Below are 16,669 nucleotides of genomic sequence, written 5' to 3' on the forward strand. Positions count from 1 at the left end.
ATACACATCTTATAGAAGAATATTTTCAGTGGAGATTTGGGTCATAACAAAAGGCACACAATGATAAATCTACAGGTATAGGTGGACAAAGTCTAGAACATGGCACTAATTCCCAATGAGCCTCATTTAAGAGAGCTCTTTGATAAGTACCTTTTATCCAGAGAACTTTTATAGAAAGGCTAGAGAGACTTACGAGGTTGATAAATAATAATCGGGCTCATGTTTGAGAAAGAACTTAGGGTTCTTAGTATTGGTTTATCAGAAACCTGACTAAAGAATTTTTTGGGGGGAAACTTAGCTTTTCAATGGATATCTGGGGGAATTTCTTCAGCAACCTCAGCCAAAAGAGTCAGTCCATGTGGTCAATGAACTATATTCGCTGTTGGTCCTTTTGCATTTCTGGTTGTGCTAACAGGTTGTGTTTCCTTCATGCCCTGTACTGGTATATTTTTTGTATTTTGATAACGAGTTCTTGCCTGAAGACCACAGGCAAAGCTAAAGCCACTAGAGGTCAGGCAATGGTGACATACACCTTTAATCTTAGGATTTGGGAGACAGAGGCAGATGGAATTCTGTGAGTTCAAGACCACCCTGGGCTACACAAAATCAAATCCTGAAACAAATCCAGGTGGTGATGGCTCACACCTTTAATCCCAATCTTTGGGAGTCACACGCCTTTATTCCCAGCACTATAGGGAACATAAAAAGAGAGGAGAGAGAAGCATAGGCTGCTTAGTATGTGGTCACCCAGCCTTGGTTGAAGTAAGACTTCTATAGTAACTTGGCTGCCTTGCTCTTCTGGCTTTCAGGTTGAAGACCAGTTTCTGTCTCTGAAGGGTTTTTGTTGTTGTTGTTGTTGTTTTGTTTCATTTTTGTTTTAATTCGTGCTACAGTTCCCCATGCCAGAATGACCAATTTCTTCTGTGAGATCCTTGGGGTACTGGTTCTTTGGAACCCCTAGGTTCGTTGAGGAACTCATTGTTTCTAAGAGGTGAGGTGGGATCTCTAACAACGCCATCCAAATGTGTCTCTTACAACCCACTTGAAGTGACCTTCTGACAACTTTGTGTTGTTTTTGCATATTTTCAAATGTCTACATGCTAGTGAATGCTAGATGGTAAAACTCTTTTCTTAAACAACATTTGAAGTCTTAAAAGTATAAAAAACTTATCCTGTATCATGGTTGGTGATAATAAGGACTTTTTCTGTTTGAGTGTGTTGAAAGATAAAAACATGCCACATTCTCTTTATAAAACTATTTTTATTTCTAATATTGTATTGACATAAGTAATCAAAGCACATAGGATACCAGCTGACATATTTATGTGAGTCATCTAGCTTTAGAGCCCATGGTGATTCTGAACTGGAAAAAGTACATAATGATTATAAAAGTTTACTTCCAAAACGGGTTTAGTGATGAGACACTATTTACTTTAGTTTAGTTTATATTTGAATTCAGTTTGGCTTGCTCATGCTAGGAGGTCTTTTCCTCCTTTAGTCAATGTTCTATATGGATCTTCAGGTCATGCTTGGTGGTTTTTATACACTCACCTGTCCCCTTTCCCACCGCTGAATAAAAGCAGAAGTGGGATTTTTATCACTTAATCAACAGTGGCCAGATACTGGCGGTGCTTTTAAGAACAATAACAACACAAAATTCATTTAATTCTGAGCCTCGCAGCAAGGGTTAGAACGTATGTATTGTGTATTCTTAGATGTGGAGTTGTAAATAAACACAAGTCTTTTAAATTCTCTTCTCAGGTCACGTGTGCCAACTTAACAAATGGTGGAAAAGCGGAACTTCTGAAGTCGGGAAGCAGCAAATCCACACTAAAGCACATATGGACAGAAAGTAGCAAAGACTTGTCCATCAGTCGGCTCCTCTCACAGACTTTCCGTGGTAAAGAAAATGACACAGATTTGGACCTGCGCTATGACACCCCAGAACCTTATTCCGAGCAAGACCTCTGGGACTGGCTGAGGAACTCCACAGACCTTCAGGAGCCCCGGCCCAGGGCCAAAAGACGGCCCATTGTTAAGACCGGCAAGTTTAAGAAAATGTTTGGATGGGGTGATTTTCATTCCAACATCAAAACAGTGAAGCTAAACCTGTTGATAACTGGGAAAATTGTAGATCATGGCAATGGAACGTTTAGTGTTTATTTCAGGCATAATTCCACTGGTCAAGGGAATGTATCTGTCAGCTTGGTGCCCCCAACAAAAATCGTGGAATTCGACTTGGCACAACAAACCGTGATTGATGCCAAAGATTCCAAGTCCTTCAACTGTCGCATTGAATATGAAAAGGTTGACAAGGCTACCAAGAACACACTCTGCAACTATGACCCTTCAAAAACCTGTTACCAGGAGCAGACCCAAAGTCACGTGTCCTGGCTCTGCTCTAAACCCTTCAAGGTGATCTGCATTTACATTTCCTTTTATAGTACAGACTATAAACTAGTACAGAAAGTATGCCCCGACTACAACTACCACAGTGACACACCTTATTTTCCCTCAGGATGAACAGGGCACGAGACTGAAGCCTGAGGAATTAGAGGTCACAGGAGAGGGCTGTTACCTCAAGGAAGAAGGTCCCATCTGTTGCCCGGAATGTGTCTACACTGCTGCTCTTGTTGACTGGTGCAAAGATGCTAGTGGAAAACAGTTGATGTAACCTCTGCCCAGTCAGCTGCATCTCGGCATACCTGTAAATCATCGTAGATCTCTCCAAGTCTCACCTGAAGACATGCTATCACATGTAGAGGCACACGAGCACCACCCTCGCACATCTCAGCTTGCATCTCTCATGGTTCCCTTTGAGAGGGCTTTCATTGTCTGACTCATGATGGTTCAGGATAAACTATGATCAAACACAGAGAATTAACTAGACAGAGGAAGTGTCTAACACGCTGTTATGGGAATCTCCTTTTAAGGTCTTGAGTCCATGCTAATCAATAGTCCCCATTCATGCATTCCTACTGCTTGGAGTAGCTGTGCTGGTGAATACTACTGTAGGAGTTATATGCTTGTTAAATGGAAAAAAAATGTGTCTTTAGAGCTCAGTATTCTTTATTTTATGAACACAACAAAGTGTAGTAACTTTTCCCCAGCATACAGTAGGCACATTCAAGGTGATACAGGATGGCTTTTCTTTCTATGGAGGGAGGAGCCCATTCTCAGTAAAGATGAGCAAACATTTGGAATTTACATGCAGGCAGACACTGGGATGACAGCTTTTCTCGCCGATCACTGGACCATTGCAATGTTGAGATCAACTAAGACTGCTTAAGACAAGTTCTGATCATTCTCTAAGAAGGGAAATGCCTGGCAGACACCGTGTAAGTTGTAAGTGTCTGTCTTATCTTTACTACACATATTGTAACAAATACAACATCCTAGTCTTCATTTGTATGAATGGTTTGTATTGTACATAGTTTAACCAAGTGTTATTTGAGCTGCTTATTAATATTAAATTGTACTTGTCTCTCTGCTTGTTATTGGTTAAAAAAGAACAAAAAAGGATCTGAGGAATCCATTTATTCAATGTAGCTGTGAATTCCATTAAAAAAAGACAGATTTAATGTACAAAGCATTTATTCAGCTCCAGTATTGTTGAAAGCTATACATATACAACATTACACTGTCTGTATTTAGATATTTTATTTCTGGAAAAAAAGAAATGTACATAAAAATAAAACACTTAAAGTTGAGTTTCAATACGTATTTGTGTAAGATGGTGATTTAAATGGTTCTGACAAGAAGAATGTGCTGGAATACAGCCATGGCTTTGCATCTCATGCCTTTGAATTTGAGCAGAGTTCTATAAATTGTTATTAGCTACCCAGTCAAAACAGCTTAAGAATTTCAGTCTCAAGCTTAGAAAATAATTGTGGCATAAAACACTGCATGCATTTTTGGTTTATTGTAATATTAAGTACTCAAGAGTACCAAGGAAGAAAAAAATTACAAGTGAACATAGGGAGAATATTGTTGTTGCTTAAATTAATTATAGTGAGTAGGCTTTCTCCCCTGTACAGTCTTTATTTAGTAGGAGCATTGAAGTGAAAGCCATGTGTTCTCTTTATAAGAAAACCAAGGTGTCTTGAAGATTGTAACTGAATTTCCCTGTGTCTGTTGTGATGATACCATCCAGCTGGAGAAATCGGGACAGCAGGGCTCCTAGTCTCAAATTGATTATAACAGATGAGCTCAAATTATCTATGTAGCTTTTTATATGGACACTAAGCTTTATTTTTAAAGTTGATGTGCACAGTCTTAGAAAAATAAACAGCTGAAGAAATGTATGAGATCACTCATTTTTAAGACCATAGATTTGATATTGAAATATGAAGAATCTCAAAAGTTAACCAAAGAAGAGCACTCATCCATGCTCACCCTTCCCACACTAACTAGGGTGGACCTCTTTTTCACAGAGAAAGAAACAGAAGGATGACAGAGAAACAAAGCCTCACAATTCTACAGTGGGAGCTCAATCATTGCTCTGATGAAAGAGTCTTCATCTGTCAACCAAACATTTACCTGCTAAGGGTTCATCTCTCAGAGCCATCTGCCAGGTGTAGGCAGCCATTTGCATCAGTGTGTAAGTGATTTGCCCACGAAATTTTGAGACAAAGATTAGAACACCTCTGGAAGAACAGGCAGTAAGAGTTTCATGCGTTCCGGCCAGTGGACATGATTTTCACAAACAAGTCTTAACTTGTGCTTCATAGCACTGTACCACTGCAGACTTACTCCCTCGCAAACAAGAGAGATAAAGGGGGTGAAATCAGTTGATTTCTTTAGGGTCATTTGACCATTGGACTGTGACATTCATTATGTAATCTCAAATGTCTTTTGCTAACTCCAAATTCGCAATGAGATAATAACCCTCCTTCATTCTCTACCCCTCTACTTTGTTTTACAATCCCCTCCATAATATACTGTCCATATATCTTGATAAACATACGGATACACCGAACACTGTGATTAATGTATCTGCTGATCTATCGAATTTTATTTATAAGAAACATAAAATAAAAACACATAGGCCAACTTTGATTTCAAATACTTAAAAAAATCCAAGCTTTTAGACTTTTTCTAGGCCCATAAATAGTTTTGCAAACTCCATCATTTTCAACACTTCTTATGTATTGCAGAGAGAGATACCATGGTGACACAGCTTGCCAGGATGTAGGTAGAGGAAGATCATCACTAGGGAGGCTTCAAATATGCATACTAACAATTTTATTAGACCAACTTGCTACTTCAGTGCGCTAGTTAAGTAAGTTCTAGTTATCTCTAAAAATGCATTGGATTTGGAAAAAATGAACTTTGAGCAGTGATAAGGAAACACCTTCTCTCAGATTTTGGAAATCATTCTGCACTTTTGTGAAGGTACGGAAGAAAACTTCCATAAGCACAGTGCAGCTGAATGAAAGATGGGTTTGTCAATCATGTAGTTTTCTTTAAAAAAAAAAAAGATCCAACAAATTTGAAGTTAAGAAAAAAGTGTTACTGTCATTTCTTGTTTCGCTAAAGAAAAATAATATCAGTTATCCATTTATGATTAAAAAACCCCTACTATTTTCATGATGTAGTATCAGTTTTTGGGATCAAGACTATATGTAGAGCTTTTGTGCTGAGCGGAAGGAGCACAGTCATGAATAATGTGGATGATGGAGTTATTCTGCAAGTACTTGAGAGGTTTGTTAAATTTAAAAGTCGTCACTTCAGCAAGGAATTGTAATCCATATTTTTTTAACACAATAGATTTAAAACAATTCCGAGATGCCTGAGAGACTTTCTGTTTTCCCACTGCTTTGCATGAAAAAGCAGATTACCCAATATAAACAGCCCTATGAAAGAGTAATTTGCTTCTTCACCATCAACTGTGAATGCCAAGTTTTAAATAGAAGCAAACACAAGTGGGTTGCTTATAAACTCTGAAAGACATACTTGATGTATCAGCCCTGGACAATTTATTTAACTATCAATCTATGTATCTATTTTATTTATTTCCATCCAAATTAAATGTAAGTCAGTAGACACCTTTAGAAAAAAATGTCAAAGCAGAATTGCCCAAATATTATCACCATTTATTTAGTTTGTATGTGATAGAAATTGAATCAATTCATACAGCCTGAATAGAATCCTTAAAAACTGGTTTCCAGGTCAGTCTTTTGAAGAGGTTTCAGACATTGCGTATCAGACAAAGTTGCTAGGAAACACTGAAAACTTAGGGCCTGCTTTTTGAGTTTTATAAACATTAGAAAAAAAAATTTAAAGTAAGAAATCTATAATTTAACTTTACTTCTTACTGGGATGGAGAAAAATGAAAGTTTTTAAATAAAGAGCTCTAATTTTGATTTTCTCTAAGTAATGTTGAGAAAAAGATATTAAAATGAGCGCCACGCTTCTGGAAAATTGCCCTCAGTTTGACTAAAAGAAGTTTAATTTTCCTATTTCTGACTTGCAGGGATATGCATTTTATCACTGATGAGTTACAGGAAGGCTCTAAAGGTCCTGGGAATGTGAGCTGAGACGGTTTTTCTTGGTGGCTACAGTACAGCAGCTACTGTTAGGGGACGTTTAGTGCTATTTTCCTTTTTAACCCGGGATTACACACTCAATCCCTTCATCTCTGTGTAGCCCTGGATGTCCTGAAACTTACTGTATAGTACAACCTAACCTTGATCAAGTAGATCTGCCTGTATCTGCCTCTAGTGTGCTTGGATTAAAGACATGCACCACCCCCTCACCCACATATCCTTTCTTATTTTAGCCTAGCTGAAACTGATTTATTATTAAAGATCCTGCATTGGAGCCTCATAAAACAGACCAAGAGTTACTAGTATCTAATTCTAGGTTCTTCTGTTCAAATAAGAGAGTGGACTTGACCCTTGTAGTTATGACTGTTGAAGAAATATTGCAAGGACTTTTTTTTTAGCATGCAATTGCTGCTAAGTAACTACTTTGAACAAGAACACAATTGCTATTGTCAAAATTAACCTTGTAAACTTTCTGAAGTCTCATTTTCATATCATTTTTTTCATTTTATAACAGTGTTTCAGGAGGATGCACATAAAGTGATATTTGCTCAGTAGGTTGTTAAAATTTCATGTTCAGGATCCCTTAGAGTATCATGCAAGTTCCAGCCCTTGTTTCTGGTTAGCTCTGATTGTCACAGCCAGTAAAGCAATGTGGCAGTCAAGGTCATTTCCCAAGCAACTATTTGCAAACTCATTTTTGATTTGGAGACAGATATGTCTTCAAGCTTTATAAATACGAGACTTGTAGACTAGCAATATATACAGCGATAATGTAATTCTGAATTATTGCATGTTCTTGCTTGGAGTCTCATTTTAGAAAATTATTTGCTGGATATTTAGGAATTTTTCAACACTTTCACTTTAGTTTCTATTGAAAGTGACTCAAGCAACTTTATATGGGTCCAGTTGGAATCTTCTCGTACTGTTAGGCTATGAATTGGGTTTCTTGTAGATGTACACACACACATATAAAACACAGAGGATATTTTCTGCATAAAGTTGAATGAATGGGGAAATTTGAAAAGATGGCTCAAACTTATGTTTTAATTTTTTTTGCATTATTTTATTATTCAAACAAATATATCCAAAACTGTGTTTATGTTCTTGCTTTCTGAAGCTTCTACATGAAAGAAGGTATTGGAGTCTCTTTAATATTTTTTTACTGATGTTTTCTGGCATTCCAACAACCAAGTAAGCTTCTACTCATGTAATTTTCTGAATTTACTTAAACCCATGTTCTGCTAATGTTCAAAACAGTAATTATTTGAAAGAACCAGGATGTGAAGGGAAGTCACTCACTACCATTTTTGAGTAGAACCTTGCTCATGTTCTTCCAGTACGATCTGAGATCTCATCATCACTAACTGTGTCTGGTCATCATCACATTTTCTCCTGGGGTTATGGAAGAGAATTTATCAGCAAAACGTCATGTAATTTATTATTGTCAAAAATACTTTATTTATTGTGGTGCACCTGACATACAATAGGCTCTAGAAGCTTACAGTGCCCAGTGCTGGATATTCATGGGTATATACACACCACCATGACAGTGTATAATAATGAGAAGCATGTTTATCATCCTCCCACAAATTATGTACTGAAATCATCTCTGGTAACTCCTCCAAACCTTGTACTTTTAGGCAACCACTGATGTACTTTTGATCACTACATGTGGCTCTTTCAAATACATTGTGATTTATTCTTTGACAACTTCATGCATGCATGCAATGTGTGTATTTTGATTCTACTTGTCTCATGACCCTCTCTAGTGCCCCTGTCCCTTCTCTTAGGTGAGTTTAAAATTCTGTTGTTTCTTTAGCTCAGTATGTTTTGTTTTGTATTTTTTTTGCAAGAGGAAATTCAAATTGTTTTTATTAAAGCTTGAAAAGTTAGTATTAAAAAAGAAATATTGAAGTACCGGGGCACAAATTCTACATCATGTTTACAACAGCTTGTTGGGCAGGTTAAGAAAATAGAGCACGAGTCCCCTTTTGAAAAGTCACGATAGGTGCTCCGTGTTTATATCACAGAGGAACAGTTTATTTTTGTTGTTTGTTAAAAATGTAATGGTAGCAAGTTCCTGGGAAGCAACTTTTAGGAGTTCTTTGCTTGCTTGTATGTGGAATTTTTGGAAATGTGAGATTCTCAACAGAGTGAAGATAGGTGTGTGGAGTATATAGGACATGGGTAATGACATTAAAATGCTGAGTTCAGTGTAGCGGCAGGTGTATCCACAAGAGTGGGATGGAAACACACAACGGGTGGGCAATGGTGACTGTAGATGACAGATGGCATGTGGGTCTCCAGAGATGGGAGAAAAGGGTGATTGTGGGTGAACATCAGGTGTCATCTCCAAATAAAACCAGAGCACTGGTTCCATGACCTGTGGAAGCTAAGCAGTGTTTGAAACAGGATGAGAGGATCCCTAGACAGACTAGGGTTGTCTGAGTTACTAGGACTTGTATTGATTTCCGTTTCAGAGAAAGGTAGAGATTAGATGTTTTTCCACAATTGACTATATAGCATATAATTAATATCTGCTAGGTATAACTTGAATCATTCTGTGGAGTTTGTGGATGGGATTTGGTAGAAGTTTCAGAAGCACACTGTGAATCAACATAGAATGTAGTCTATTGAAGGACATGGCAATTTATTAATATGTAGAAATTTTAAGACCTGTTTGATACTTAGGTCTAGTAAAACTCCATAATTTTATATTGTCTTAAATTCAATCCCAATAATGTTGTTGAAATAAACAGATACTTCCAGAAATAGGAAGGAGATGGTAGGGGGTTAATAATGTTTGCAATTCACACTTTCACTTCTTCCAGTTTTTTTTTTCTGGTCAGATTTTTTACAATTTGTGAGTAATTAAGCAAGTCCTACACACTAGCAAACGAAAAGAATAGAAATTTTATTCCTAAAATAAAGTCTTATGGGTCATTTCTGTAGGAAATACACTGAAATGAAAACAGCATTCAATTTTATGCTAAAGCATATCAGGGTAACACTTATATTACATCACAATTCTACTCTATACTTCTGAATGGTCCTACTTATATTTTGAAAAACTATGTTTCTATGTCAGGCCCACAATTTGTACATCTCAGATATCTGCAAATTTCAACAGAAGTTCCTCTGAGCAGGGATTTATGGAGGCTGGGAAGTGGGTGTCTATTCCACCTTTCGCCTGTATATAAACTTATCCATTGGACCTATTTATTTCATGCTTTCTAAGTTCTGTGCACTGTGTATATTCTACTACAGCTGTAAAAATATCTACCCAGAGCCCTCAATTTCATGGATCTTAGAACATCACGGGAGAAGACAACCTTCGCTAAATAAGTACTTAGTATGCTTTGTGGTGATACGTGCTCTGAAGTGTACAGAGGTTTCTCAGTTTATTGATCACACTTACCATTGGTAGCTGGTTTTTCCATGGTGCTCTTTGGAAGAAGGAAGAGAGCTAGCCACTTTGGTATAATGAACATCAGTGCATGAGCAAGCATAGCATCATGAAAAACTGCAGCATATTTGGCTAGGTAAGGGTAGGCAAGGGGAGTTAAAGCAGAGTGAAGTCTGTAGAGAAAAGAGAAAATGAAATGTAAAAGAAGCAGGGTTTTGACTACCAAGGGAGTACTCAGAGGATTTTGAGCAGATAAATTACATGACGGAGCTAAACTATATTTAAGGGAAGCATGGGTGCAGGAAGACCAGGTGTGGAACTACTGTAATAATGCGTTAAGAGAAAATGAGGTTTCAGATTCAGATTAAGGTGGTTGCTTATAGCCAACAAGGCATCATTAAACCCTGGATATTCTGCAATGGTGGAGCCCTGGATTCATTTATAGACTGACGAAACATTAGAGAAACAGATGTCAATGATGGCTTAGTTGTGTTTTATATCTGTGTTATATAGAGAGGTAGACATTTTTAAAAAAGAAACAAGGCAGGAGAGAGTGGTCATGACTTAATAGCTGGTTTTGCAGAGGACAATGGTTCTGTTCCCGGCGACCACAGGGTGGCTCACAATCATTAGTAATTCCAATTCCAAGGATTCCAGTGCCCTCTTCTGTCCTTTTAGGGAATCAGGCTTGCATGTGTTGCACATATGCGCATGCAGGGGAAACACTCATCCACATAAAATGAAAAGAAAAGAAATAAAGTCATTAAGGAAACAAATATGTTAAAGCCCGCCCCTCCTTTTTTATTTTTATTTATTTTTATTATATATATTTATTTGTTTATTAAAGACTTCTGTCTCTTCCCTGCCACCGCCTCCCATTTTCCTCCCCCTCCCCTAATCAAGTCCCCCTCCCTCGTCAGCCCAAAGAGCAATCAGGGTTCCCTGCCCTGTGGGAAGTCCAAGGACCTCCCACCTCCATCCAGGTCTAGTAAGGTGAGCATCCAAACTGCCTAGGCTCCCACAAAGCCAGTACATGCAGTAGGATCAAAACCCAGTCCCATTGTTCTTGAGTTCTCAGTATTCCTCATTGTCTGCTATGTTCAGCGAGTCCGGTTTTATCCCATGTTTTTTCAGACCCAGGCCAGCTGGCCTTGGTGAGTTCCCGATAGAACATCCCCATTGTCTCAGTGTGTGGGTGCACCCCTCGCGGTCCTGAGTTCCTTGCTCGTGCTCTCTCTCCTTCTGCTCCTGATTTGGACCTTGAGATTTCTGTCCGGTGCTCCAATGTGGGTCTCTCTGTCTCCTTTCATCTCCTGATGAAGGTTAATATCCAGGAGGGTGACTATATGTTTTTCTTTGGGTTCACCTCCTTTTTTTTTGAGACAGGGTTTCTCAGTAACTATGGATCCAGTCCTGGAACTTGTTCTGTACACGAGGCTGGCCTTTAACACTCAGACACCTGCCTTCCTTTGCCTTCGTGTCCTGGGATTAAAGTCGTGTGCCTCCATTACCCACCCTTAAAGCCCATTTTGGAATTCACTGCCAGTGACAGATGCTCACATATTATTTGATTGCTATTAGCTAGTTAGTACCTTTGGCCTGTCTCTTCAGAACCTTTGAAAAGGAAAGGAACTTACAGTTTGAAAAGTCTAGGTATCTTCTTGGGGTATTCATTGTGTTTTAATGCATTATGTTACTTGCAGAATTTTCCTGAGCTGTCACTTTTTAAAAATAATTGAAGAACACTTTCTTTCATATTGGGTGGGATTTATGTTACATTAATCCACTGGGGAAAATTGAGAGGAAAATGATTATGTAAATTGGAAAGAGCAATTAAGTAGACAGTGAACACTAAGCAATTTTTATTAGGATATAATAATTATATATAATAATAGGTTTCATTATGTCATTTTCATATGCATATTATATCTTTATCATATAATTTATGTCTAATATATACCATTATTTGTGATTCATATCATAGCACACTCTCATATTGTCTATAAATAATATTTCTAAATGGGATTTAATGTTGGCTAAGAAATTTTCTAAAATGTACATACAGTATTGTCATTGGAAGTGAAAATTTAGTTCTCTTATATATAAGAGAATTTTTAAAGGCAAAATCTTTAATAACAATGAAATTGAATGATTCACAATACATGAAATTATAAGTGGAACCAAATCATTAATTAGTCGAATTAGTAAAAGAAATTATGATTATTTTTAAACTGAATCTATTATATACTTAACTACCTGCAATTTAATCATTCTCCAAACATTTAATAATGTTTAAAAATTATTGTAAATATATAACTTATTTTAGTTTGGAACAAAAACTTAACAGATATAGTAATAATTAAAACAAAATATTTCGTCAAAACGTACTGGGAATGAAACTTTGGGTATATTATAAAGGTCCAATGTTGCCAGCAAACCTTTTCCATATCTGTAGTTACTGACATGAGAATTCATCTCAAATTCCTCGATAGTCAACCAAGACCTCACAAAGTACAAAAGAAACTCTGAGTTACAAAATGCAGATGCTGTGATAATTAATGTGCCTAGAAAAATATGTACTTATTATGTAACTGTGTATGTCTTGTGCCTTAGGGGCCTATTTATTTGACCCAGATAAATGTGATGTCTTGAGGAAATTGTTTCAAAAGTAGTGTGCTGGAGATTAAACATGTGAAATCTATATTCACTTAGAAATGTAAATATGTCTGGTACTCAAATAGTTACAGCCGTAGATTTTTGCTGAGTTATAACATTTGTAAAACACAGAAAAGTAGACAGAACTGCTTCATTCCATAAGTGTTATTTATTTTATACTATTTCTCCTAGTACTCTGTGAAACTATTTTAGGATCTCCTGTCATAGAATAACAGTTAATAGCTTTATTAGTGAAGCATATTAATAAATATTATATTTATCTTAAATACACTTCTGATAATAAGCAAGCTGGGGGAGATACTACTTGAATAAAGATGACTGAAAGCAGAATAATTCTATACTTAGGAGTTTTGCTTCTATGAATGAATATATAATATGATGGCCAAACTTGATAGTGTTTACATTTTTCAGTATTTCTGATTCATAAAAACTTGATTTCAAAATTTTGGGTCAGTTCTTTTGACTTCCCCCTTTATAATTATAAAACAAGTGGAAATATCACATAAAGGAGCCAAAAGATTTCTTAACTCAAATATGCCAAGGCCCAAAATTTTATAAAACAGTAACATGCTCTGATTGTTGTATGTTCCTTCCAGGAATGCTGTAGCAACCTGGACAAAGTCTCCCTTAAATCCTTGCTTCTTTTATGACGTTAGTCCACTTTGTTTGACCATTGCTTTTCTGAAAGTCTTTTCGGTACAATAAAGTCTGCTTTGTTTCCTGTGCAGCAGGCTGGACATATTAATAATACTGTTGTGCAGGTTCTCAGGAACGGATCTCCAATGACGGTTATGGATGTCTTCATTCAGAGGTCTTAAGTGGACAAGTTGACTGTGTTACGTTGTCTCTCACATGCCACGCTCCGTTTAAAGGGTGGGATATATTTTACTATGCGTTTTCTCTCTCTGCCATGCTTCGCCTCTCCTCAGTTCTCAGTTCCACTCCTGATGTCTATTCACCATTGCCCCATGGTAAACCACACTCATTAATATTGAGATGTAAAAATGCATCTGGGAAATCTATACCAAGAAAGACTATATTTGATCTTATGTTTGTTCTCGGTCATGCAAAATGATACGTTGCAAATGTAGATTTTGGGAACACATTTATTGAGGCAAAACTTACTTCTAATTAATTGCAATCATTTTAAGAGTATAGTTTATGTAACATGAATGGGCCTGGCTGCTTGCTTGTTGGGATTTTTATCCTCCCACCAGGTACCCCTCAACTGTTTAGCCTCAAAGAAAATCACACATAGTTCTCCATAAATTATAAGCTGATTGGCCCATTATCTCGAGTCTCTCACTGGCTAACTCTCACATCTTGATTAACCCATTTTTTTTTCTCTATGTTAGCCATGTGGCTCAGTACCTATTTTTTGTGGGACAGCTCACATCCTGTTGCTTTGGTGGTCTGGGCAGCATACAGGGAATCAACTTCCTCCTTCCCAGAATTCTCCTGTTCTCATTACATCATTTTTACTTCCTGTCTCATTTTCCTGCCTATAGTTCCTGCCTGGCCAATCAGCGTTTATTTGAAACATGATTGACAGAATACAGACAATTCTCCCGCACCACTTCCCCCACTTTTTATCAAGCAGACCCCACCCGATTCATGTTACAAGTTTAATAAACTTGTATATATCTGTACTCATCATTGCAATCTTAAGACAGTAAATCCCCAATATTCTAAAATGTTCCCCATGTCATTCTGTGGTTAGTGCGGCACCACATTTGATATGTCATCTTTTAACAAAGATAAAAATTTTCTGATTCTATGTTTTTGTGGTGAAATGCACATGCTTTTTGACTAGCTTCCTCAGTGCTATATTGTTTTGGAGACTCATTTAGTTTATGTTCTGTGATTCACTCGATCTGGGCTATTATGAAGAAAGCTGCTTTGGATATTTGTGAATATGTATTGTGTGTGGTATTAAGTCTCATTATGTTAGGGTAAATAATAATGACTAGAAATATATGTTTTGTGATTATAAGAGTAGACTTTGAGAAATGGGTTCTCTAGTTTGGAAAATGGTTTTCGTCGTTTTACATTCCTGTGGATGGTCTAGAGTTATAGTTGCCTTGTGACCTTTGGCACTACTATTGTCAGTCTTAATCTAAAACTATCTCCTTTTAGTTTAACTTTTTATTTTTTCCATGACTTGTGATACAGGTATTGTTTTAGATTCTTATTAACAATTTTTTATTTTCTCCATGATTTTTGATACAGGTATTGTTTTAGATTCTTATTAACAATGTGTGTGCATGTGTATTATCATTTTTCAAAATCTATTGATTAAAATATTTCCTTATTTTGAAATTATTGAATTGCAGAATTTCTATTCATTATTTTTAAAATACATATTCTGGATATGAAACCTTATCAAAAATTAGCAATTTTGTCAGTCTTAGCTTACTATCTAGTTTTATTAATGAGGTTTTAAGAAGAAAAAGAATTCAACTCATCATTTAAATAGCTGATGCTTTATTGGTATCCTAACACATTTTTGTCTATTTTATTTTATTCCAGAAGTTTTTGAGTTTAATTGTTTTTGTTTAGACATATAAAACATTTAAAATTATCTTCTGTGTTCTGTGTAAGAACTGATACAGTGAACATATTTTTCCAGCTTTCCTCATTGACAAGACTGTGTTCTCTGTTAAATTATCAAGACTTTGTAAGAAAACTAGTGATTTGCAAGTGATCTTCTTTTCAACATATTACTGTCCCTTTCACCTGCATGTCTATGTCTACACAGTTTGATATATGCTAATTTCATTGTTTATTATGCTGTGCTTTCAAAATATTCTTGTCTTTGGACCATGGTATGGTTAGATAATGGGATTTAACTTTTAAATAATTGAGAATTTCCAGACATCTTTTGTTTACTTATATTCATCTTCCCTCTGGCCCAGGACTATAGTCTACATGAGTGTAATCTTTAGGTTTATTTTGTAGGTCAGTATATGTTCTATTTAGCTAAAGACTTGTTTATATAACCTTAAAATGTATGTTTCACTATTTTTGCTGTAAAGATGTATAATGCTAACTGTATCAGGTTGGTAGAAAATGTTTAGGTATTCAATATCCTTCCAAATTTTGTGCATATTTGATTTTTTATTAATAAGTATTAAAATTTGAAGCTATTAATATTACGTTTATCTATTCTCTCATTCATGTCATTTAGAAATAGATTTATCTATCTTCATCTATCATCTATCATTTATCATCTAAACTTATTTTATAAATTTATGTGTGTTCCTGTGTAAGTTTTTGTGCACCACATGTGAACCCCTGGTATAGTTCTTGGGAACTGAACCGAGAACCTCTACAAGAACAGTCAGTGGTCTTATCTATTGTGCCACCTCTTCAACCCATGTCTGTCATTTTTACTGAATGCATATTTGGTAATATATCAATCAGTACATAAAAAGTTAACATATTATATATTCTTGGCAAATCATGATTTGATTTCATTTTGAAGCATTAGCATTGTCCCTGATAATAATTCTTAATCAACAAATATTTAGATAGTGAACAACCAAAATTTATTGTTCCAAAGGTAAACCTCAACTTACAGCAAACTTTAGAGCAAAGGCAGGGTCTTGTGTATATACTTGGCAATTGCTCTTCCACTGGGCTTCATTCTCAATTGAACTAGTCGAGCTGAATTTAATACAGTCCACCCCATCTTCTAAAGTATGCTGTAACAGCATCTGAGCAATTGGATGCCAACATTAAAAAAAAAAACAACAGCAAAATTAGCTGAAAAGAGTAATGACCTAATAATGTGCTAAGTATTTCCTTTCTATGACTATAGGACTTCTACATTTTGATTACAAAGTGTAATCTTTATAGAATTTTCAAGTTCTCACTGTTTATTTCATAGATTACTACATGAGATCAGTTTCCTTTGTATTATGTTTTAAGACTACTGTTTTCTGCATTTTATAATTCTATCATTATGTCATTTTGCTTTTCCCTATCTGTCTTCTCAGGTTGGCAGGAAAGACAGTATTAGAGATGAGAAAATCAGGAT

The 16,669-nt window shown here is 36.2% G+C and overlaps 1 protein-coding gene across 2 annotated transcripts in view; it reads left to right on the forward strand.

The window, feature by feature from the left end:
- The window catches only part of Nxph1 (neurexophilin 1), a 275,034-nt gene extending 269,567 nt beyond the window's left edge, over positions 1-5,467 (forward strand). Inside the window, exons 3-4 of one of the 2 annotated variants that reach the window (XM_075953583.1) lie at positions 1,762-2,415; positions 2,519-3,721. In XM_075953583.1, coding sequence (XP_075809698.1) covers positions 1,762-2,415; positions 2,519-2,674 — 810 coding nt within the window. In that variant the 3' untranslated portion in view covers positions 2,675-3,721. Of the gene's footprint in view, positions 1-1,761 lie in introns of both variants that reach the window. The other variant, XM_075953584.1, reaches the window with a different exon arrangement.
- Positions 5,468-16,669: the final 11,202 nt, after the last annotated feature.

Source organism: Microtus pennsylvanicus, chromosome 19 (assembly GCF_037038515.1).
Source record: "Microtus pennsylvanicus isolate mMicPen1 chromosome 19, mMicPen1.hap1, whole genome shotgun sequence".
Lineage (NCBI taxonomy): Eukaryota > Metazoa > Chordata > Mammalia > Rodentia > Cricetidae > Microtus > Microtus pennsylvanicus.